This window comes from Neoarius graeffei, chromosome 25 (assembly GCF_027579695.1).
Source record: "Neoarius graeffei isolate fNeoGra1 chromosome 25, fNeoGra1.pri, whole genome shotgun sequence".
Taxonomy (NCBI): Eukaryota; Metazoa; Chordata; class Actinopteri; order Siluriformes; family Ariidae; genus Neoarius; species Neoarius graeffei.
In genome coordinates this window covers 50,328,306-50,353,286 of record NC_083593.1, presented here as the reverse complement: position 1 = coordinate 50,353,286, position 24,981 = coordinate 50,328,306, and the positions used below count along the sequence as shown (strand labels likewise).

The 24,981-nt window shown below is 43.1% G+C and overlaps 1 protein-coding gene across 1 annotated transcript in view; it reads right to left on the bottom strand.

The window, feature by feature from the left end:
* mtrex (Mtr4 exosome RNA helicase) overlaps positions 1-24,981 on the bottom strand; it is a 98,209-nt gene that overhangs the window by 17,077 nt on the left and 56,151 nt on the right. The window contains exons 16-23 of the mRNA XM_060908909.1: positions 23,445-23,595; positions 22,037-22,209; positions 21,578-21,646; positions 18,231-18,359; positions 11,496-11,606; positions 10,010-10,198; positions 1,975-2,138; positions 878-983 (exon numbers count right to left, since the gene is read on the bottom strand). Coding sequence (XP_060764892.1) covers positions 878-983; positions 1,975-2,138; positions 10,010-10,198; positions 11,496-11,606; positions 18,231-18,359; positions 21,578-21,646; positions 22,037-22,209; positions 23,445-23,595 — 1,092 coding nt within the window. The remainder of the gene's footprint in view (positions 1-877; positions 984-1,974; positions 2,139-10,009; positions 10,199-11,495; positions 11,607-18,230; positions 18,360-21,577; positions 21,647-22,036; positions 22,210-23,444; positions 23,596-24,981) is intronic.

Here is a 24,981-nt window from a genome sequence, read left to right as displayed (position 1 = left end):
CAGCATGGAAAACAACATGTCCCCATATTTTGTTTGGACACTTTCCCAGTCCACACCCTGAGCCGACACCGTTGTTTTATAATCCAATGTTACGTTTAGTAACAATTGGACCTCGTCGTCCGTCCATGAAAAAATGGTCTTTAGGCTTGCCATCCTTCCACTTGCAAGTGGTGAGTGACTTGCGCATGCCCGATATGCACTGGGATCATGTGACGTGCCGTCTAATTAGTCATGTGATTAGCGTAGCCGTGTATCGGCGTTGCTGTGTGCACGGGGAACGGTTTTGTTGCGGGCACAGAAATTGTGTGCGCGCGAATCATTTTAAAAACGTTAACCTGATGATCCGCTGATTCGAAATAATGTAAACAGGGCCTTAGTTGTCGTCGCTGTTGAGTGATGTTGTTAAAACAAGGGCAGTGGGCTCACAATTCACCGTCACAGCTGACATGGAATGAAATTTGTTAAAACCGAAGTAGTGTAACCGTTGTTTACGGCACATTTGTCACACAAGTCGATGAAAAACGCTTTAGAAGAGCAGCATCCGTTGTGAACCGGCCTTCCTTTGCTTCTCCCTCGGTCATACAGTTTCATCTGGAAGTATTACTGGAATGCACTGGCTCACATTCGGATTCCTGATGAACATAAACCTCCCCTTCATATCAACAGCATTCAAGTGTTTCATTCTGCAGCGCAAAACATGCAGTGTTCACATACTTAAAGACAGAAACCTTTTTTTTTTTTTAAAAAGACTAACATGCATTTTTCCTTCTAGTCTGGATGCTGCTGTTTATTCAGGAGGAAAAAAAAAAAAAAACCAGACATGTATTTACATTTTTGGGGTCTTTATGGTAAATAATCAGAACGTGTGCGTAGTTACATTTTCCTGGAAGACAAAGCAGCTCAGTAAAGCCGTCAACTGCTCAGCTGTCAGGTCGTTAAAGAGACCGTTAAACATCATCTCGGTCAGGAGCAGCTCATCCGCACTGTAAAACACACACACACACACACACACACACACACACACACACACACACACAATGTTTAAGTATGAGTGGACCAAATGTGTTCCAAAACTCCATCCTTCTACAATGACGTGTACATCACGTCGACTTATTTAAATAACAAACTTAAAGAATTTTACGCAGTTCATCAGTTTCTTGCTCTCAACCCAAAGCATGCAAACTCTTCTGTGGGGTCATCTTGTAAAAGAGCTCATATGCCGCTTTTCCACTACCAACGCGGCTGAGTTGGGCTGAGCCGTGCCGTGCTGAGTTGGGCTGAGTCGAGCTGAGCGGGGCTGTTGGAGTTGCATTTCGACTACAACCGCGCTGAACCGTGCTGGCTGGAAGTGGGTGGACACATTGGGTGGAGTTAGCGAAAGTGGGTGGACGTCACGTGATGTCGTTAGGCGGCGCAAACAGTGACATCAGTGATCTTTTAAGCGGTAGTCTCACGACCCGGATAGTAAACAATAAACATGGAGTCGTTAGTGTTGCTGGTCTTGGTGCTGTGGCTTGTTGTCACCGACAACGCCAACAGATACTGGCAAGAGCGTATAGATGAGGCGAGGCACATAAGGCTTCAGAAATTCTCGTAATTCTTCTTCTTCCGGGTTTACGACGTTTACAGATCCCAGCGTGCTCGCGGGGCGTGTGTGGGCATGTGAGGACACTCCTCCTCACCAATCAGTGCACAGGGGAGTGTCTGCTCACGCCCCTAGGCCCACTCAGCTCGGTTTGGCTCGCTTCAGCCCCACTCCAAAACCATGCGAGTTTTGGGGGCTAAGCAGGGCTGAAGCGAGCTGAGTCGTGCTGCTCTAAGGTAGTCGAAACGCGAGCCGTGTCGGGCTGAAGTGAGCTGAAAAAGGGTAGTGGAAAAGGGCCAATAGAGGACCATAAATATGCTCCTTATATTAAAAGGAGTAACAAGATGGACGGTTCCTCTTCTATCGACTGCCGTGATTGGATGCTTCACCTGCTGATCTCGCAGGCGACCCGCCCCTTCACCTCGATGACGTCGGAGGACGTGGCGAACCCGAGGCGCCGCAGCACTCGCTTCCGACACTTCAGCTCGTCCATCTGTAGCACGGTCCGGGCTTTCTTCAACTCCCGTTTTGCTGCCTTGATATCACCTGCAACCTGCAACACACACACACGTTTCTACACTTGCACCACACTATGCATGGCCATCATAAATCATTCAGTGGCAACACATCATACAGGTAGACGTATACAGTGGAGCGCCATTACAAAACGGATCACTAGGACATGAAAATCGTTGTAACAAGGTCAGCTCATGGCTTCCAAAATTTAACTTTATGCAGCTGCATTTAAAGGCCTAGGAAAAAAAAAAAAAAAAAAAAGTATCCCCTTCCTCCCTGGATAATAATAGTACAAGTCCCGAAAATGAAAACTTCTAACAGAATCCCACGTCGTAAAGGTCGGGAACATGCAGAATTTGTCGAGTTTAAATTTCCTGCCAAGGGAATCCCGGTACCAATGTCACCATTGTTAGCTGGCTTTCACGTGACGTCACGAGTGCGAGTGGTTTTACCGGCGGTTTTTCCACCGACGTCCACACAGTGTAGCTTCTGTCCAACTCTCTGCTAGATTACATTCATTTTGACGGAAACTTGTGACAGAACATGACGTAGAAAGAGACAAATCATTAAACTACAATCTATGACTGTTACGGAGAAGAAGGGGGAGAGGGGGGAAAAAAGGGAAAGCGCCCAGAAAATGACGTATCGCTGCCGGGTGCAGCAACACAAATGCCGTGGAGGGAGTGGCCCTGTTCCTTTTCCCAAAAGATAATCACTAATTAGTCAAGACTTCGCTACAATGAACTGCAAAGCATTTTGTTTCCAACATACTGTAATACTACTAACTTGAGGAATGCATCTTCAACTTCCAGTCATCCAAACCCATTAAGGCATGGAGGTGAGCTCGTGTTGGGTTCGTAGGGGATCGTGTAGAGGGAGGTGCACGTGAAAACTCGCCTCGCTGCGAGCTTCCCTGTCCGAGTTACGAATTTTTAAAGTCCGTCTGGATCAGTGAATCATATAGAAACTCAAGGCGCAGAGCCGAGCTCGCGCCAGGGTGCATAACGTCCCGAGGCGCGGTCCTACCGGGCTGTGCCTGTGCTGGTTCGTAGGGGATCATGTAGAGGAGGTGCCTGCAAAATTTAGCTTCACGGGGACCTCCGGTGGCCAAGTTATGAGCGTTTAAAGGCCAGCTGAAGCCGTGGGTCAAATTGAAACTTAAAAGAAGTGCATATCCTGGACCAATTTCATTTTTTAAAATATGAAAGCATGTCCCTTTACACACTCATCCAGAAGGGTAATTTTGCACAAGGCCATCTGTCTACAGCAGAAAACAAAATTAAAACGCGTCTGGAAAAATCCCAAGGGAGTCTGGAGCCAGAGTCGTGACGTCACCTGCGGAAGCGCCAGGAGGCTGCGCGAGCTTGCACGGTTTCAGTGCACAGCCTGTGTAGACCAAGTTTAGCAGCTAGCGATTTTGCATTGAAATATGGAATTGTAGGGGCGTCGTGGCTCAGGTGGCTAAGGCGCCATACCATAAATCCAGGGACCCGGGTTCGATTACGACCCGAAGTCATTTCCCGATCCCTCCCCGTCTCTCTCTCCCGCTCATTTCCTGTCTCTACACTGTCCTATCCAATAAAGGTGAAAAAAGCCCAAAAAAATATCTTAAAAAAAAAAAAAAAGAAAGAAATATGGAATTGTCACCTGAGCGCAATGTTACTTCACCTTTGAGTGAAGAATATAACGAGATGTCAATTATTTTTTACCCTGGCAACAGTCAGCTTGTGAACTGCCGATTTTCTTGGTCTTTTTCTCGGCTCGGCTTGGTCCTCGGCTTCGAGGGCCTCAGTGGATGCGACACTTGGCCTTCTGTCAGGGGAGACGAACACGGCTGGCTCCTTTGGTGACGCTGACACATATGGAGACGGTGTTGCTTTGGGCATTCTGACAGATGGAACTGCGTCTTTTTTCAGATCAAGTTGCCTCGCGAAGCCCATTTCCCACTGCAAATAGTTCTCAAAGTCGTCGGGCCTTGTGAAGTGAGCATCACAAATAATGCTGTAGTCTGTAGCCAATTTTTCCGGGTGCCTCGCACGAAGCGCTCCCATTTCTCCCTCATTGTCCGGTCTTTTGGAAAACAATGAGTACTAATCCCATCAAGATTAGTGTTGCTACACCCTCCTATAATACATCTGTTAACCATTTTGATAATTACACGATAACGAAGAAATCTGCAGAAAACCCAAATCAATGTTTCCCTGGAAATCCAAATGCCAAGTTTTTTCAGAGGCGGACCAATCCGCCTCAAATGGCTTGATTTCAACTGAATTTTTCTGGTATTGCGCAAGGGGGGGAAAAAAAATTGCACAAAATGTGACAGATATTTGACCAAAGTTTAACATAAAATAGGAGAATTACACTGATCTTGCTCCTGAATTTACCCGTGATATGCACTTTAAGGCTCATCACAGTCACTGACCCCGACCCCACTCTCATCTGACAATTCTAGCCTGAATCGGTACGGTTCGATACCTCTCTCCTTCCCCCTCGCTGGCCATTTCTTCCTGTGGTCAGTACATCGTCATCAACTTGAACTGACGAAAAACTATTAAAAGTTTCTCCCTCACTAAATTCCTGCTCGCTTTGGTTGCTCATGTTGTTCTTCGTGGCCGACACACACCCGTGACATCACGCGGCTCCTGTCTGCTACTTTTGGGCGGTTCTCAAAGGGCTAAATTTACTCTACTTTTGCCAGCGAACATATCCGCTACCGTGTGGCTTAGAGAATAGTTGCCTCTGTCCAGGGACTCAAGAAACCTCGCTGAATTTAACTGCTATTCTGTTTTAGCGCCGAAAATAAAAAAGTAAATTTCTCTCGGCCTTTAAGAACTCCACAGTCTCAGACTTGGAAGAAGTGTTACCTGAACATGCGCTAAGATTGTCTGAATGCTTGGATCCATAGCCTTATTAAAGGTTGGTAAATCTTGAACTGTAGAAGCCTGGAAAAACTCTTCCAATATAATATTTGGATGAAACAGTAGCTACTGTATTGTACACCTGCAATTTATCTTTATTGCAATAATAATATTCCCCTCCCCCCCCTTCCTTTCAAAGAGTTGTTTGCCATTGCTGTATACAATGACCTTGGATGTATCGGAAACCCCGCTCCCCCCCCATTTGAAAATCAATAAAAACTTATAAATAAATAAATAGGTAATGCAATGATGCTTCTGCAGTGAATGTCACACGCATCTACGAAACATGCTTCATTTTGTCCGACTACAGGCCTGTACGAGATTTCAACAAATGAAAGCTAGGCTTTTTCAGTAAAACCAATGACTACACGGAGTGCAGAATTATTAGGCAAGTTGTATTTTTGAGGATTAGTTTTATTATTGAACAACAACTATGTTCTCAATCAAACAAAAAGACTCATAAATATCAAAGCTGAATATGTATGGAAGTTAGAGTGGGGTGTTTTTAGTTTTGGCCATTTTAGGAGAATATGTATGTGTTCAGGTAACTTTCACTGTGCAGAATTATTAGGCAACTTAATAAAAACCAAATATGTAGCCATTTCACTTATTTTCACCAGGTACACTGATATGACAACTCCAGATTTGCAAATAAACATATCTGACATTCAAACACAAAACAAAAACAAATCAGTGACCAATATAGCCACCCTTCTTCATGAGGACGCTCAAAAGCCTTCCATCCATAGATTCTGTCAATTTCTTTATCTGTTCACGACCAACATTGTGTGCAGCAGCAACCACGGCCTCCCAGACGCTGTTCAGAGAGGTGTACTGTTTTCCCTCTTTGTAGACCTCACGTTTTATAATGGACCACAGGTTCTCTATGGGGTTTAGGTCAGGTGAACAAGGGGGCCATGACATTATTTTTTTCATCTTTCAGACCTTTACTGGCTAGCCACGCAGTGGAGTATTTGGACGCATGAGATGGAGCGTTATCCTGCATGAAAATCATGTTCTTCTTGAAAGATGCTGACTTTTTCCTATACCACTGCTTGAAGAAGGTTTCTTCCAGGAACTGGTAGTAGGTCTGGGAGTTGAGTTTGAGTCCATCCTCAACTCGAAAAGGTCCAACAAGCTCGTCTTTGATGATACCAGCCCATAGCAGTACTCCACCTCCACCTTGCTGGCGTCTGAGTCGGAGTGGAGCTCTGTGCCCATTACTGATCCAGCCACAGGCCCATCCATCTGGCCCATCAAGAGTCACTCTCATCTCATCAGACCACAGCACCTTAGAAAAATCAGTCTCAAGATATTTCTTGGCCCAGTCTTGACGTTTTATCTTGTGTGCCTTACTCAGTGGTGGTCGTTTTTCAGCCTTCCTTACCTTGGCCATGTCCCTTAGTATTGCACACCTTGTACTCTCTGACACTCCAGGAATGTTGCAACTCTGGAATATGGCAGAACTGGATGCTAATGGCTGCTTGTTAGCTTCACGCTTGATTTTCCGCAGATCACGTGCAGTTATTTTGCGCCTTTTTTTTCCCCACACGCTTCTTTCGACCCTGTTGACTATTTGCAATGAAACGCTTGATTGTTCGGTGATCACGTTTCAGCATCTTCACAATTTCAAGAGTGCTGCATCCGTCTGCAAGACATCTCACAATTTTAGACTTTTCAAAGTCTGTCAGATCTCTCTTCTGACCCATTTTGCCAGAGGAAAAGAGGTTGCCTAATAATTATGCACACCTGATATAGCGTGTTGATGTCATTAGACCACACCCCCTCTCATTACACAGATGCACAGCACCTGATATACTTAATTGGTAGTAGGCTTTCAAGCCGAAACAGCTTGGAGTGGGACAACATGCATTAAAAGGATGTTGTGGTCAAAACACTCACTTGCCTAATAATTCTGCACTCAGTGTAAATTGTGCCGTCTTGTTACGTGCTATGCCTGAACTGTGCTTATTGCACGAGTGAGTTTGAAGCATGCAAGCACAAACGTGCACAGATGTGACAGGCAGCAAGATATTTTATTATATTTATTACAGTGACCAACAACAACTTAAAAAAAAAAAAAAAAAAAAAGGTATCAGCATGGTAAAAACAATTGTAGTTATTAGCGGAGCTCGAGTGGAGCCCCATCAGCATAGTGTGTGAATATATAAAGAAACCCATCGAGTTGTTGTCTGACGGTTTCAGTCCTGTGCGTGCCTGCCACCACAGGAAACCCAACAAATAGAGGAGTAGTGAAGTAATAGTAGTAGTCGTTGTCATCAGGTCAGTATAGTAGTGAGCAACTGGTCACTGTTTTCGCCTGACGTTTTGTACAACATAAGGAAACGGTATAGTAACTATAAAGGTAAAGAAATAAAACAAAAAGAGGCTGGCTATGATATAAGAAAATTCTTACAGATGGGAGCTCCGCTTTTAGGCAGTGCCTAAATATATATCTTAAAATTTTTTCGTCGGATATCTTCAGGGGACTGGTTTATCGAAAAAAGTTCATAAAATGTTTTCCATACTGTTATAACACGGATTCACTCATAACGGCGCTCCACTGTATACAGTGGCATGCAAAAGTTTGGGCACCCTTGCTGAAAATGTCTGCTACTGTGAATAGTTAAGTGAGCAGAAGATGAACTGATCACCAAAAGGGATAAAGGTAAAGACGAGACATTTCTTCAATATCTTCCACAAGATTACATTTTTATTTCCATCAATTACAGGCGTAAAATACCAAAAAATGAAAAAAGGACCTGAAGCAAAAGTTTGGGCACCTGACATAGTCAGTACTTAGTAACACCCCGTTTGGCAAGTATCACAGCTTGTAAACACTTTGTAGCCAGCTAATAATCTTTCAGCTCTTCCCTGGGGGATTTTCACACATTCATCCTTGCAAAAGGCTTCCAGTTCTACGAGTTTCTTGGGCTGTCTTGCATGCACTGCTCTTTTGAGATCTCTCCACAGATTTTCAATGATGTTTAGGTCAGGGGACTGTGAGGGCCCGGGCAAAACCTTCAGCTTGGGCCTCTTGAGGTATTCCATTGTAGATTTTGAGGCGTGTTTTGGATCATCGTCTTATTGTAGGACCCGTCCTCTTTTTAACTTCAACTTTTTTTTTACAGATGGTGTGATGTTTGCTTCCAGAATTTGCTGGTATTTATTCGAATCCATGCTTCCCTCGACCAATGAAATGTGCCCTGTGCCACTGGCTGCAACCCAACCCCAAAGCATGATCGATCCACACCCATGCTTCAGAGTTGGAGAGGTGTTCTTTTCCTGGAATTTCACACCCTTTTTTCTCCAAACATACCTTTTGCACATTGTGGCCAAAAAATTCTATTTTGATTTCATCAGTCCACAGGACTTGTTTCCAAAATGCGTCAGGCTTATTTAGATGTTCATTTGCAAACTTCAGACGCTGAATTTTGTGGCTCGGACGCAGGAAAGGGTTTCTTCTGATGACTCTCTCACGAAGGTCATATTTGTTCAGGTGTCGCTGCATAGTAGAACAGTGCACCACCACTCCAGGGTCTGCTAAATCTTTCTGAAGGTCTTTTGCAGTCAAACAGGGGGTTTTATTTGCCTTTCTAGCAATCCAACGAGCAGTTCTTTCAGAAAGTTTTCTTCATCTTCCAGACCTCACCTTGATCTCCACTGTTTCTGTTAACTGCCATTTCTTAATAACATTACGATCTGAGGAAACGGCTACCTGAAAACACTTTGCTATGTTCTTGTAGCCTTCTCCTGCTTTGTGAGCATCAATTATTTTATTATTCAGAATGCGAGGCAGTTGCTTAGAGGAGCCCGTGGCTGTTGATTTTAAGGACAGAGAATTTATACAGCTTTAAAATCTGCATCGTCTGACCTTTCCTAACCAAGAATTTGAACAAACCACAGCTCAATAAGCTAATTAAGGTCTGGAACCTTGGTAAAAGTTACCTGAGAACTCAAATGTATTAGGGTGCCCACACTTTCCCATGATGTTCCTTTTCTTTTTTCACTCTCCAATTGTACAAAACAAAAATAATACACAAATCTCGCAGAAAACGCTGAAATGTCTCATCTTTACCTTTATGCCTTTTGGTGATCAGTTCATCTTCTGCTCACTTAACTATTCACAGTAACAGACATTTTCAGCAAGGGTGCCCAAACTTTTGCATGCCACTGTAGATACTTTAAGACACATTATCATTCTGGGCAGTGCAACACTGCAGACAGATGTTGCGTGTGAAACAGAGGTTCAGCAAGCACGCGAGAGATATTTGGAGACGATAAGAGGCGTGTGAGCGCCTGCTCATTGTTTCACAAGTTAGACTTCACCCAGTCATTTGCCTAAAGTGTTACTCTGGTCATTACCGGACAATTCCAGGCTCAGTGACTGAACAACCAAGATATAAACAGATCTCAGACGCACATGTACACGCTGCTCACTGCAGACGCTGCTTTCTGAGGATCTGCAAGCGTGCAGTTAAGTGACACGGCTCAGAACTGGACTATAAATACTGTGTGTTCTCAGATCATATAATGTAAATGCAGTCACAAAAAGGGTTTCCAGTTTTAAAAGACACGCCTGATGACATGACCTCTTATAACTGTTTTTACCCATATAGAACAACTTCGCATACGAGATTTGTAAAAATACTTTTTCTTCTGATCTAATCTCCAGTGTAAGATCAATTTCCTGCCTTTGTTTCCTCACGATAAAGGAACTCTGGCAGGAAAAGGAGTTTAACACAAACAATGCTAGACCACCATGTGTTGCGATGACTGTTCATCCTCTGGAGAATGAGGAACCGTAATCTTTTCAGCTTTGAAAATCTGAATCTGAAGTTCGGTCATAAACTTAAAACAACTCAGCTTTTCTAACAAGAAGTGCTGAAACTTATTACACGTGTTCCAGACGGAGCAGGAATATTTTAGACCGAAAATGCTTATAAGCAAAACCTCAAAACACTTGTGCATGTGCATATACACTACTCACTACTGCTTTCTTCTCACAGAGTGCGTAGACAGCCCCGAGGCTGGGGTCAGTGTGGAGTGGGTGTGTGTACATCCTGTGCTCAAAGGCCTCCACCTTCTGGATGACCTTCTTCAGTCCAGAGTCTTTAATACCCATATCATCAATGGGGTCTAACAGAGGGAGACCATCAGGGAAACGTTTCTGTACCTCCTGAGAGAGAGAGAGAGAGAAATACATAGAAACTCTACGAGTTATTAGAACACAGCCAAATAGTGAGTAAAATCCAAAACCCCATATAACTTGTAAGCATTGTTCTGATGACCGTATATCCCATGTCAGGACAAGTTCCAAGCAGAACTAATCTTCTGGAAGCTATGAACCCTTAAAGAACCCTATTTCTAAGAGTGTACCGACCACCACTCGCATGGACACATGCACTCTTACATCACTAGTCTTTCATCCAAATTCTTCCTTTTTTTTCCCTTCTTGTGCGTGCGTATAATATATTTTATATATTTTATTTACCAGCTGGGAGGTCCGTATGGTGAAAGACTTTTGATAATCTTATAAATCTTATTTAAAAAAAGATAAATGTTGACAAAAAATGCTACTATGTTTATTGTTGTAAGCGAGCGAGTCGCCAGAGGTCCGTAACTGGGGTCCGTACCGTAAGATGCGGACCCGCTCGCCAGTCAATCAGAGCGCAGGATTTGGACCGCGAAAAAATACGTTATTTACCAGCTGGGAGGTCCGTATGGTGAAATACCGTGACTGAGGTTTTGAAAGTACTGAGCGAGGCCCTCTGGGCCAAGGTCGGTAATCAAGGCCGAGGTCACGGTATTTCACCATTCGGACCGACCTTAAGCTGGTAAATAACATTTATTTTTTTTCTTGACCAAATTCTAACAGAAAACGAGAGCGCCCGAAAGGGAAAACCGAGCCGAGCCGCCATTTTGAATCCTCATTCACGGCTGTAATGCAAATGGCTTCCTCCTCGGTATACAAGTGCACTTCCATGGCAGGAAAAAAAAAAACTACATTTTGCCGCCTATGTAGTCCCCTATTTATACAAAATTGAGTCATTCAGGATTCAGCCATGTTTTTGCTCGGCGTTCGCAAGTTACAGGTTTTTAGCTTTCTCCTGAAATGTTTCTTTTATTTCTTCTTCCTCAGGGTAGTAAAACTCGCTTTCGCTGTGAACACTGTCGTTATCACTATCCATGCTGTAAAATTAAGGCTATTATGCTGAGAAATGCTGGCAAAAATTTATAAGATTTTTGATAAAAATCTTATAAAAATCAATCTTATAAAAAAAAAAAAAAAAGATAAATGTTGACAAAAATTGCTACTATGTTCTTTGTTGTGAACGCACGAGTCGCCAGAGGTCCGTAACCGGGGTCGCCAGCCAATCAGAGCGCAGGATTTGATGAAAACTGCACCGCGAAAAAAAAAAATTATATTTATAAATAATTCATAAAAAAGTTTTTTTTTTTTACACACACATTACCTGTATGGATTTAAGCATGCTCTGTCGGTTGTCGTAGGGCCGCAGGTCTTTGGGGATGTAAAGCCGCACGGAGCTGACGGAGGTGAGGAGATTCAGCATGACGGGCACCACCTGATATTACATAAACAGTGAATAAATTTCATAACCACCACTCACTCATTAGAATAAACCAAGAGGGAGAAATTTATCACATCAACAGGTTCTTTACCCAGGAAGATTTACATAACCAAGATCCCATCACACCCCCCCCATGAGCTTTACTCTGTTAATAAAAGTTAGGGGTTTTCTTCTTCCCCTCCCCCTTTAACGTGACAATGTCAAAATACAGATATATGCAGACAGACGTACAAAAACGCTGTCAACAGTGTAGGAAATAAGGCCGGACCAGCGGACATTTACCGATAATTTTCGCATTTGTCCGTCTGTATTTCAAAACCATTAAACCGGATGGCTCATGAAAAATGGTAAAGATATGGGTCGAATCTACTTATTTTCTTCCAAACGTTACACTGGGCGAATACATTATGTCGTAACATGGCTTGTGATTGGCCAATTGCAGACGCTTTTGATGAAGGACAAGTCTGCTCTCATCAGCGAGTAGGTGTGTATTCTGCATTCTGGCATAACACACGACACTATAATCAGCTGGGTAAGTATTGAGGTTTTTCACCTGACGTCACAGGGTCACGTGACGCCCCGGTGTCCGCCATTTTGAAGGTCAAGCTAGCTAATATGTCAACAACATCATAGCTGGTATGTTACTGTAGCAATGTTTACGTTCAGTCATTTGGATGACTGTTAAAACCTTTCAGTCTCAAGTTCTTCCTTTACTGTATTTACTAGTTTACTGTAATTATGATCCGGCAGCTATTTACACCGGATCCAGTGTAAATAGCTGCCGGAGCGCGCTCCGGCTTGCTCCCCCTCAAATTTAGCAGCGTGCTCCGGCTTGCTACCGGAGTGCTCCGGCCGAGGTTCCGGAGCGCGCTCCGGCAGCTATTTACACTGGATCCGGTGTAAATAGCTGCCGGATCATAATTACAGTAAACTAGTAAATACAGTAAAGGAAAAACTTGAGACTGAAAGGTTTTAACAGTCATCCAAATGACTGAACGTAAACATTGCTACAGTAACATACCAGCTATGATGTTGTTGACATTAGCTAGTGCTAACAGCTAGCTGCTAGTACACTGCTACAACACAGACACCGACCCTAATAATACAGTTCTTGGTCATTGCCTGGTAACAGCAAATTTATAACGGGCCATGTCTCAACAGACTAAGAAGTTATTTCAATGACATTTAATAACATTTTGTTTATCCTGAGGACCGAAAGTAAATGAAAATGTGAACAAACCTTAGCTGTAATAAGATGGCGACCACCGGCTCCAGGGACGACCCGCTGATGTAGGCATGTTACCCAGCCTGACACAAAATATTTGTAGGCATCCAAACTCTTATACGCTTTCAGATCAATACCTGTGTATGGCGATGGGTTTTTAATGACAGATATACAGATCATGTGGGCCGAAGTCAGGTAAAGACGAGGGCTTCGTGTACTTCCGTACGTCAGTGAACAATCCTGGTGGAAGCAGGTAAACGTCGTTCTCTAAGCCTGCTAACCTCAATTTTTGCAAATACCTCTCCCTCTGCTCGCCCTGTAAATGCCCTACGTCGCTGGATAGTGAAGGTGTTTTCTGCATCTCGCTCCTTTTTCTTTTATGTTTTTCGTTTGTCGCCTTCCTCGCATTCAAACTGATTCGAGCCGTGACGTCCAAAATGGCAGCCTCACGTGACTTGGTCACGTGGGTGAAAAACCTCAATACCACTAACGTTAAAAGAAAATGGACCACTACAGGTTTTGGACCCTAACACAGCGTTTTTCCATCGTATTTTAACAATCGTGTTAAATTTGATCAAGTTATTATTGGTCATTAATATAATGCGCTCTAATGACGTGCAGCAAGTGAGCGATATACGGCGCTAATGATCACAAGTCATACAAGTAGACCTAGATGAAGTGTTTATCTTTGAATAGAAGTTTTTTTTTTCCCAAATAAGTTGGCTTACTACTGACATAAATTACAAAAAAAAAAAAAAAAAAAAAAAAAAAGTGTGTGTGAAATCTGAAGTCCGAACATGCCGTCATGGAAAAACGCTTCATCAGGTTGCCCGACCTTGTTTTGAAACACAGTCACGGTCTTGGACTTAAAATCATTAAGTATTAGTAGGCCCATATGTTGGAGCTGAAAAAACTGATCATCAGACCTAAAGTTTTTGTTAAAGCTTAAGTCCAGATCAGAACATATTTCATCAAGAAGGCGAGAGGGGGAAGAAAAAAAAAAAAGTGTCTCTTTCATAATTATTTTATTATGAAAGTTAGGCCCCGGACTCCCGGCTGCATTGTCCTGGGCCTTTGGCCAGTCATTCAGACAGGCTGAAATTTGGACAGACGGACAACATTTCAGACTCATCTGTCCTACGAGTCTGTTTAAATTCTTTATTTCCTCACACTGCTGTCAATCTTCTTAAAGATTTTTTTTTTTTACCTATCTATCTGACACAGCCTACTCCCAACTTCAAGGCACACCTACACTACCGTTCAAAAGTTTGGGGTCACCCAGACAATTCTGTGCTTTCCATGAAAAGTCACACTTTTATTTACCACCATAAGTTGTAAAATGAATAGAAAATATAGTCAAGACATTTTTCTGGCCATTTTGAGCATTTAATCGACTCCACAAATGTGATGCTCCAGACACTCAATCTGCTCAAAGGAAGGTCAGTTTTATAGCTTCTCTAAAGAGCTCAACTGTTTTCAGCTGTGCTAACATGATTGTACAAGGGTTTTCTAATCATCCATTAGCCTTCTGAGGCAATGAGCAAACACATTGTACCATTAGAACACTGGAGTGAGAGTTGCTGGAAATGGGCCTCTATACACCTATGGAGATATTGCACCAAAAACCAGACATTTGCAGCTAGAATAGTCATTTACCACATTAGCAATGTATAGAGTGGATTTCTGATTAGTTTAAAGTGATCTTCATTGATAAGAACAGTGCTTTTCTTTCAAAAATAAGGACGTTTCAAAGTGACCCCAAACTTTTGAACGGTAGTGTACTTACATCTACAGGTGCTGGTCATATAATTAGAATATCATGAAAAAGTTGATTTATTTCAGTAATTCCATTCAAAAAGTGAAACTTGTATATTATATTCATTCATTCCACACAGACTGATGTATTTCAAATGTTTATTTCTTTTAATTTTGATGACAACTAATGAAAATCCCAAATTCAGTATCTCAGAAAATTAGAACATTACTTAAGACCAGTACAAAAAAAAAAAAAAAAAAAAAAAAAAAGATTTTTAGAAATGTTGGCCAACTGAAAAGTATGAGCATGAAAAGTATGAGCATGTACAGCACTCAATACTTAGTTGGGGCTCCTTTTGCCTGAATTACTGCAGCAATGCGGCGTGGCATGGAGTCGATCAGTCTGTGGCACTGCTCAGGTGTTATGAGAGCCCAGGTTGCTCTGATAGTGGCCTTCAGCTCTTCTGCATTGTTGGGACTGGCGTATCGCATCTTCCTCTTCACAATACCCCATAGATTTTCTACGGGGTTAAAGTCAGGCGAGTTTGCTGGCCAATTAAGAACAGGGATACCATGGTCCTTAAACCAGGTACTGGTAGCTTTGGCACTGTGTGCAGGTGCCAAGTCCTGTTGGAAAATGAAATCTGCATCTCCATAAAGTTGGTCAGCAGCAGGAAGCATGAAGTGCTCTAAAACTTCCTGGCAGATGGCTGCGTTGACCTTGGACCTCAGAAAACACAGTGGACCAACACCAGCAGATGACATGGCACCCCAAACCATCACTGACTGTGGAAACTTTACACTGGACCTCAAGCAACGTGGATTCTGTGCCTCTCCTTTCTTCCTCCAGACTCTGGGACCTTGATTTCCAAAGGAAATGCAAAATTTACTTTCATCAGAGAACATAACTTTGGACCACTCGGCAGCTAGTCTGGCTAACGCAACTTCAAAGCTCTGCGAGCATTGGTCTGGCATAGATATTAAGCCCAACTGTTTCCCAAAGCGTGTGGTTGACCCGCCTCCCTGAAATGCCTCAGTTTGCTACTGGTCGAAGCCAGAAAAGGCTGTGACGAAGCTTAAACCAATCACATCACTCTTTCCTCTGACGTATGTCACGTGACGGAAACTGCTTGAGTAACAGGAAGATAAATACCTCCAGGGCTGCTCTTTGCTCCGTTTTCAATGAGAACTTCCTGTTGAATGCTTTCAATATAGCATCTACTGCTGTGTCAAAGGCTTGCCGCTGCTCCATGTTCGTAATGTTTCTAGTGAATGAAGCGCTTCCGGCATAGATTCTGTAAACAATCTATGGCTTCCGGTCGCAGTTCTACTACGTCACTGCCTTGAACACGCCTCTACCCAGGGCCGTTGGAGATGCTCAAAGTTGACTGGCTCCCGATTTTTCGGGAGCTTGGAAGAGCTGGAGATAGCTTGCCTTGCCAGACTAAGTTCGCAACAGGCCCTCGTGTTGCATCACACTTAGGATGGGCGGGCCCAGGCTACTCGGCAGCAGTCCAGTCCTTTTTGTCTTTAGCCCAGGCGAGACGCTTCTGACGCTGTCGTTTGTTCAAGAGTGGCTTGACACAAGGAACGCGACAGCTGAAACCCATGTCTTGCATACGTCTGTGCATGGTGGTTCTTGAAGCACCGACTCCAGCTGCAGTCCACTCTTTGTGAATCTCCCCCGCATTTTTGAATGGGTTTTGTTTCACAATCCTCTCCAGGGTGCGGTTATCCTTATTGCTTGTACACTTTTTTTTTCCTACCACATCTTTTCCTTCCCTTCGCCTCTCTATTAATGTGCTTGGACACAGAGCTCTGTGAACAGCCAGCCTCCTTAGCAATGACCTTTTGTGTCTTGCCCTCCTTGTGCAAGGTGTCAATGGTCGTCTTTTGGACAACTGTCAAGTCCGCAGTCTTCCCCATGATTGCGTCGCCTACAGAACGAGACTGAGCCACCATTTAAAGGCCTTTGCAGGTGTTGAGTTAATTAGCTGATTAGAGTGCGGCACCAGGTGTCTTCGATATTTAACCTTTTCACAATATTCTAATTTTCTGAGATACTGAATTTGGGGTTTTCAGTTATAATCAGGGCTTTGAACCGGAATTTTTTTCCTATTGGTTCGTTCCGAACAGAAACGGAATTTTAACGTTTCTGGTTTTGGGTTCCACCATTAAATAGACGTTCCCGAACCGGTTAGAACAAAAAAATTTCGTTCCCGGAACAGTTAATTACGTTCCCTGTCAGCTGTTTAACAAATGGCTATAAAATTATGTCTCTGTCTCATCCAGCTTAAGCCAAATGTAGGCTAATTCTATTACAACCTTCATTAAATAAGACAAGAAATAATTCAAAACAATTATTATTTCAAATGTTGGCCATTTGGATTCTCAGTATGTCTTCCCATCTACACAAACAGGAAAAGTGCCAAAAATGAAAGATAATTCGTTTAGTGCGTTACCAAAGGCTAGTCAGGCCCTATAGAGGGCTACCGCATGACGTTACCGCGCCGCAAGATTTTGTTAGGCGCCATATTGGAACACCAAGTACACATCTATGCAAGTACATACATACATAAAACAAACTACACCTGAAATGTAGCCAGGGCCGGTTCTGCCCTAATCGACCCGGGTGCAACATCGCGCAACCCCCCCCCCAAAAAAAACCAGTCTAAATCAGGACAACCATCACATAACTATAACTATAAACATTTTATATCAACTATTTTAACTAAATGGGCTATAATAAATAAGGCTGCAGGCAGCCACGGCGGGCTGCCTCAGAAAAGTAACCATTCAATGACACAACTGAAAGCCTGCAGCCACGGCGGGCTGCCTCAGAAAAGTAACCATTTGTCCTACCTTAAAACTCGTTTTGCATTTTCTGCCTCCTTTTTTGTATTTTCGACCCTCCGTTTATTTTCTTTCCTTTTCTGAAAACCCGATTTGTGTCCAGACATTTTGTTCTGCTACCAACGAACTAACTCGTCAGGTCTCGTCTCTCGAGCCCGCGATGATTCCCGTGGGAAGGGCAATAATTGATACATTTTTACAAACAGCCAATAGGGAGGTTGCATCGTTCAGGCTCTTCTTTGCTCAGACACTCAGTAATGCAATTACTCACTAGCAGTCCACCTTCCCGCTCTCTCCATTCAGTCAGCGAACGTCACACAGGAAGTGAACCCCAGTGGGTCATAGAAACTTGCGCAGGAGAAGAATGACTATTTGTAGGCTACAGAAACTTTGAGGAACGAAATAAAAACCGGTAACCATTATTTTTAATAAGCGTTTCTGTTCCGGAACATAAAAAATAATAAAGTTTCTGGTTTCGTTTCTGTTCCATGTGAAATAGAAAAAGTTCCCGGTTTTCGTTCCTTGAACCGGTTCAAAGCCCTGGTTATAATCATCAAAATTAAAAGAAATAAACATTTGAAATACATCAGTCTGTGTGGAATGAATGAATGAATATAATATACAAGTTTCACTTTTTGAATGGAATTACTGAAATCAATCAACTTTTTCATGATATCGTTAGAATATGACCAGCACCTGTATATATTAAAAACAAAACCACACCTCCTGTGGATTGTTTTGGAAAAAATAAGATAAAATAAACGGGTGCATGTTTATATCCTCACCTGCATCTCTCCTTTCTCTCCCTGTGCTGCTGGTTTGGCTGCTTCTGTTGCAGCATTTTTCACGCTTTCCTTACTGCAGTGTAATAAAACTTCCACTACATACAGAGGATCCAGATCACCAGTGCTGGCCTAAAACACACACAGTTTATGATTAGCTTCTAAAAGTTAAGAATTCTGATAATTATTAAACACAATTAAGGGCAAAAGGTTACGTGCAAATATTTTTACAATGGCTTACCCATAACATGGTACTTCATTATATTAGTATAAATAATCAAACGGCATGTGCGTCATGTTTTATGCTCTTTGGTCGGAAAAGAATTACAGGATTACCTTTTTCTCTAAGGACGGTGTTGATTTAAATTGAGACCTTCCACTAAATACATTAAGGTATTTTTATGCCTCCGCCACCGTAAGGTGCAGGAGGCATTATGTTTTCGGGTTGTCCGTGCGTCCGTCCGTCCTGCAACCTTGTGAACGCGATCTCTCAAAGACTAATGAAAGGAATTTCACCAAACTGTCATCATTTGTGTGCTTTGGGACAAACATGAACTGATTAGATTTTGAGATCAAAAGGTCTAAGGTCAAGGTCACTGTGAGGTCAAATGTCTGTCCGAAAACCTTGAACACAATACTTCCAAGGCCAATGCAAGTAATTTCACCAGGTCAAGATTACTGTGAGGTTAAATGTCCATCCCCAAATCACAACTTAAGGCGTGTAGTCTACCGGGCGGAGGCGTCCCCATCGACGCCGTTGGCATCGAGTTCTATCTAGTTCACAATGTATTAAAACTCATATCATCTCTAGCCGCTTTATCCTGTTCTACAGGGTCGCAGGCGAGCTGGAGCCTATCCCAGCTGACTACGGGCGAAAGGCGGGGTACACCCTGGACAAGTCGCCAGGTCATCACAGGGCTGACACATAGACACAGACAACCATTCACACTCACATTCACACCTACGGTCAATTTAGTCACCAGTTAACCTAACCTGCATGTCTTTGGACTGTGGGGGAAACCGGAGCACCCGGAGGAAACCCACGCGGACACGGGGAGAACATGCAAACTCCACACAGAAAGGCCCTCGCCAGCCAAGGGGCTCGAACCCAGGACCTTCTTGCTGTGAGGCGACAGCGCTAACCACTACACCACCGTGCCGCCCACATGTATTAAAACTATTTAAAAAAAAAAAAAAAAAAAAAAAGTATCTGCTTTTGATCTTTTTGTGGGTCAAAATTTGACTCAAAATATTTATTAAAATAATAATAAATTTCACACAGGACAGGTCAAACAAAACTTAATTTCAAAATTCCCATTTGTTTACAATAAAGCTGTCCGCATGTACAGGGCAGATTTTACCTCCGCCCACAAAAACACTACCTACTTAAACAGCCTCCTTCCAAATGTTACACAATGCTAAAGCTGCAATATGCAGTGAATGCATCGTGAACGAACACTACGTTCAGACTGCAACCTGAAACGACCCATATCCGATTTGTTGTGAAATCCGATTTTTTTGTTAGGCTGTTCACATTACCAATTATATGAGACTTGTATGCGATCTCCAATATGAACGGAAAACGACCCAAAAGTGTCCCGCATGCGCAAATTGACATGTAATAAGCACATCTACGTAATACGTACACCAAAAAAAAAAAAAAAAAGCACACTCTTCAAGTTTCCACCAAAGAGGCGGGATTAGCCAACGCAGAATAGTGACGTTTGTCTCTTGTTGATGACGTGTAGGTCGCATAAATGTGACCTGTCCGGTCAGACTGCAGTCGCATGTGAAAATATCGGATGTGCATCGGAATTAGGACCACATATCCAAGCGGCCTGGGTCGCATGTGAAAAAAAAAATCGGATCTGTGTCGTTCAGATTGTAAATAACAAATCGGATACAGGTCGCATATGGGCAAAAAAATCGGATATGGGTCGTTTCAGGGTGCAGTCTGAACGTAGTGTTACACACACACACACCATGACCAAAAATATTCAGACACCTGACCATCACACCCATATGTGGTTCTTCCCCAAACTGGTGCCACAAATTTAGAAGCACAATTGTACAGAAACGTCTTTGTACCGTATGCTGTAGGGTTACAATTTCCTTCACTGGCACTAAGAGGCCCAAACCTGTTCCAGCATGATGATGCCCCTGTGCACAAAGCGAGCGCCATGAAGACACGGCTTACCAAATCTGATGAAGCTAGAACTCGATTGTCCTGCTCAGATCCCTGACCCCAACCTCACTGAAGACCTTTGGGATAAACCGGAATGCTAAAGAGTGGTGGTTATTAAAACCGCAAAGGAGGTGTAACCTCTTGAACGGGATGATCAACAAGCACACGTGCGAGTCCATACACTTTTGGCCATATGGAGCACTTGCATGTGACGTCATAGCCGATCCAGATTGTGACAGACGCCATCTTGTCGGTCAAACGCCATATTTCCGCCTTCTACTTCTACATTTTCTTCTGGAAAACCCTACTATATACAATTCTACTACAACGGCTGCAGCTACAAGCTCTCCCTACCTGTCCACGTTTTTTGTGTGTATTTTTGCGTGTTGTTCGTCTGTACCGGACTTCAATATCCACTACAACCGTATGGACTTACTGGACATTGGTTTCCAGCAGAAAATGACGGTTTGTAGCGATTTCCATCGCATGCACAACATTCCGGACGAGATAGCGAGACCAGCGGGGTCTCCGTGGATTGTTATCAGAAGCAAAGCGAAGGAGGCGGCGTCGGGAGCGGAAGCAAAAGCGAGGATTGTTTACAGATCCATGTAAACAAGACGGACGATTTGGAATTACAGCTGGAATTACCTTATTCTATTCTATAATCGGCTGGTCAGTGCTATCAGTACTAGTAATACTTAAGTGACTTACCCATCCAATAAGGATTATTTTCTTGTTTACAAGATGCCACATCTGAGTCGCTGACAAATCCTGAATTTCTGTAGAGATAACTGTCCAGAGATTTATAAGCACGCAGTGCTTCACCACTGAACAGCGAGGGAAAGTTGATGAGGTAATTATACGCGTCCGGGTATTCCACCTCTGGCAGTTCAATATCCACTGACACGGTCGTGAAAACTCCGTCCGGTAAGCCATAAGGGTCACTAATCTGTAGATCGTTTATTTTAGACATGTATCTAGTTATCTGTTCATTAGAAAAATGAGCCGTGTAGTCCGTCGGTTGAAATTGATCCATTCTGTACACGAGTGCAGCAGTATTCAGCTGTGTTTTTTACCGACAAGATGGCGGCTGTGTACTTTCCGGTCACGTGACTGCAAGATCTCTATAGCATAACTGCTGGGAAGGGAAATGAACGGAACCTACCTTGACGTTTGATTTCTTGGAGAAATTAACGACGACGCCCCAGCCGAAATCCAAATCGTCCTTTTTTACCTGTAAAAGCAAGATGTGGAAACGGTCAGTGGTGTGAAGGTCATCAGAGGCCAAATGGACTACTATAAGGCCGAAGGGGGGAGTTACTGATTTGGATCAGTCTACAGGAAAAGAAAAGAACTTATTAAACCACGGAGACAGAATCAGAACTAATATTAAACCCAGAAGACAGCACGGCAAAATCCACAGTGTTGAATTAACACCCAGTGTGTTGATTTAACACCCTACTGCGTTTATACATGTCCAATTGGATACCGACTCTGAAAGTGTTAATGCAACACTGAGGAATTTGCTGCGAGTATGAAAACTTGAAAAGCAATTAAAACACTTAAAAGCTGGTCAGCAGGGGGGACCACACAGAAACAAAGCACGAAGGCGTGTCGGGGTCACCTTGACGAGCCGGCCGGGCTGGAGGAAAGGCAGGCAGTATTTGGGTTTATGCACGTATTCCTCGATCTCTTTGGCGAGCTTGGCTAACTGCTGGCGGATTTTATAGTAAGTGACCACGCTGTCCTCATTGGGAATCTCGATGCTGTTGTACATCTCCTCCAGTTTCTGCATCTCTGAGAACGACAGAGTGAAATAATCCATAACGTATAACAAAAAATATCAAGTAGTAACACCGTGAAGTAGGGCTGTAACGATATGCGTATCGAAATCGCGATACGCAGAGCCACGATCCGTATCGCGATACAAGAAGGCAGAATCGCGGTACACCCTTTCAAACTTCTCCTCAGCCCAAAAACAGAGGCGCTTCCAAACTTCAATTTATGAATACTTTACTTTTTATTTAAATTACATTTTAAACTAACTTAAATTACTTTTATTTTTTTTATATCTATTAGTAAGTCGTTTTTTCGCCGACCTGCGACAATCTTCTGCGAGTCACGCAACGTCCACACTCGCCACTGGCAGAGCATTCGTTTCTTTTAAGCGGTCGCCATTCTGGTTGCGACGCAGGGAGCGAATCTGTAAACAAGCAGCTCATTGGCTGGCTAGGTGTGCCACAAGCCAATCACAATCACTTGACCGGAAAGGCATGCAGTGTTGCCAGATTGGGCGGGTTTAGGTGCTTTTTGGCTGGTTTTGAACATATTTTGGGGTGGAAAACGTTAGCAGTATCTGGCAACACTGAAGGCATGTCTGCTTGGGCGGAAGCCTTCTGCGGCAGTTACATTTTGACACGCGAGCAATGTTTCACCATAAAAATTCCGTAATTTCCATCTCTTTTCCGCGATCACAGAAAATCATTGGCCCTATGAGAGTGAGAGAGCCACCCCCCCCAAAAAAAATCGTAACGGATTTACACGATTTGGAAAAATGACTTTTTCAGAACCGAAAAAAAACAAACAGAGCTTCCGGCTCAACAGTATTATTTTGAGAAATAAAACAGTCTTTGGATATACATTTGTTCATTTTTGCATACATATTACTCATTCTCTGCAGTGGTCTGAATTATCTGTTATTAAATAGTTAATGTAAGTAAGTAAATGTTAATAAGTCAAATTTACTACTTTAAAAATACATTTAAAAAAAATCGTGGGCGTATCGAATCGTGGGTCAAAAATCGCGATACGAATCGAATCGTGAGTTGGGTGTATCGTTACAGCCCTACCGTGAAGCCATCTACAAAAAAAAGCCCGAGACTAAAAATATATATGTTTGCGAAACTCTGCTTTAAACTATTTTTTTTTTTTGCTAGTAGGTTTGGGGGCGTTTTCAATGTGCATATTCATGAGCATAAAAGTATTTATGGCTCTCAAGGAAATGAGTCTGTGCGCACACGCATGCATCTTACTCTCCACTACACCAGGGACTGCTCTGTAGTGCTGGAACTGGTAGAAGGACTTCTCCAGCATGTACTCGGGGTTAATCTCCTCCACGCGCAGCAAGTTCAGGACCATGTTGTAGGTGAGGTGGAAGGCGCTGTTCAGAGGGTCAGCAGAACCCTGATGACACAGTGAGAGAGATTTAATCACCATGATTACACGTACATTTTTAGTTGGACAGATGTTACAGAGGAGATGCTGTTGTCTGAGCATAACTAGAATATTATTTAAAAAAAAAAAAAAGTTATTGCTATGATCAGTTGCAGGATCCAGGGGTACAAAACGTGCAACACGTATGAGAAAAATTAATTTCACAAAGTCACTTATCAGTCATCAGAATATTGATTATTAGATTTGATCATAAATATTTTAGTCATTTTCAGAGATTATCTATTATTCATGCGAAGCGTAAAAAAAGGTCATGCTATTTTCGCCAGTCACACAACGTTTAGCAAGGCTGTTCGTCATTAGTCTGGCTAACGCAACTTCAAAGCTCTGCGAGGATTTGGTCTGGCAAAGATATTAAGCCCAACCGTTTCCCAAAGCGCGTGGTTGACCCGCCTCCCTGAAATGCCTCAGTTTGCTACTGGTCGAAGCCAGAAAAGGCTGTGACGAAGCTTAAACCAATCACATCACTCTTTCCTCTGACGTACGTGACGCGACGGAAACTGCTTGAGTAACAGGAAGAAGATAAATACCTCCAGGGCTGCTCTTTGCTCCGTTTTCAATGAGAACTTCCCGTTGAATGCTTTCCATACAGCATCTACCGCTGTGTCAAAGGCTTGCCGCTGCTCCATGTTCGTAATGTTTCTAGTGAATGAAGCGCTTCCGGCATAGATTCTGTAAACAATCTATGGCTTCCGGTCGCAGTTCTACTACGTCACTGCCTTGAACACGCCTCTACCCAGGGCCGTTGGAGATGCTCAAAGTTGATTGGCTCCCGATTTTTCAGGAGCTTGGAAGAGCTGGAGATAGCTTGCCTTGCCAGACTAAGTTCGCAACAGGCCCCTGTGTTGCGTCACACCTATCGATATTAGGGGTACTATTATATTAGCCCTCCAACAGTTCATCAAAGACCTTCACACGAAGAAGAAATGGCTGCGAAGTCAGCGGAGAAGTAGCAAGTTCGAACCTTTTTGTTTACCGCGCTCGCTTGCTTTGTAAACTGATCCTGCCAAAGCAATTCTTATACATCGTTGATCGAAATACATGTTTGTGGTTTCAGAAAACGTGTAATTTTGGGAGCTGTTTACGATGGAATCAAGAAAATTTGGTACCAAAAGAACATATGACAGTTCAAGCCTTGCTGTTGTTGAGACGCATTGTACGCGATCCCAAGAAAGCATTTTTCAAAGCAAAAATGGCCGAGTTTTCCTGCAGTTTTTATTTGCATAAATGTGTTCAGGGTTGAGAATTCAGTGTAATTTTGGAATCGTTATTAGAAGTAGAAAGCTGAAAATTCGCAAAACGCTAAGTAAATCGTACGAGAACTCGTGTATTTTTTGG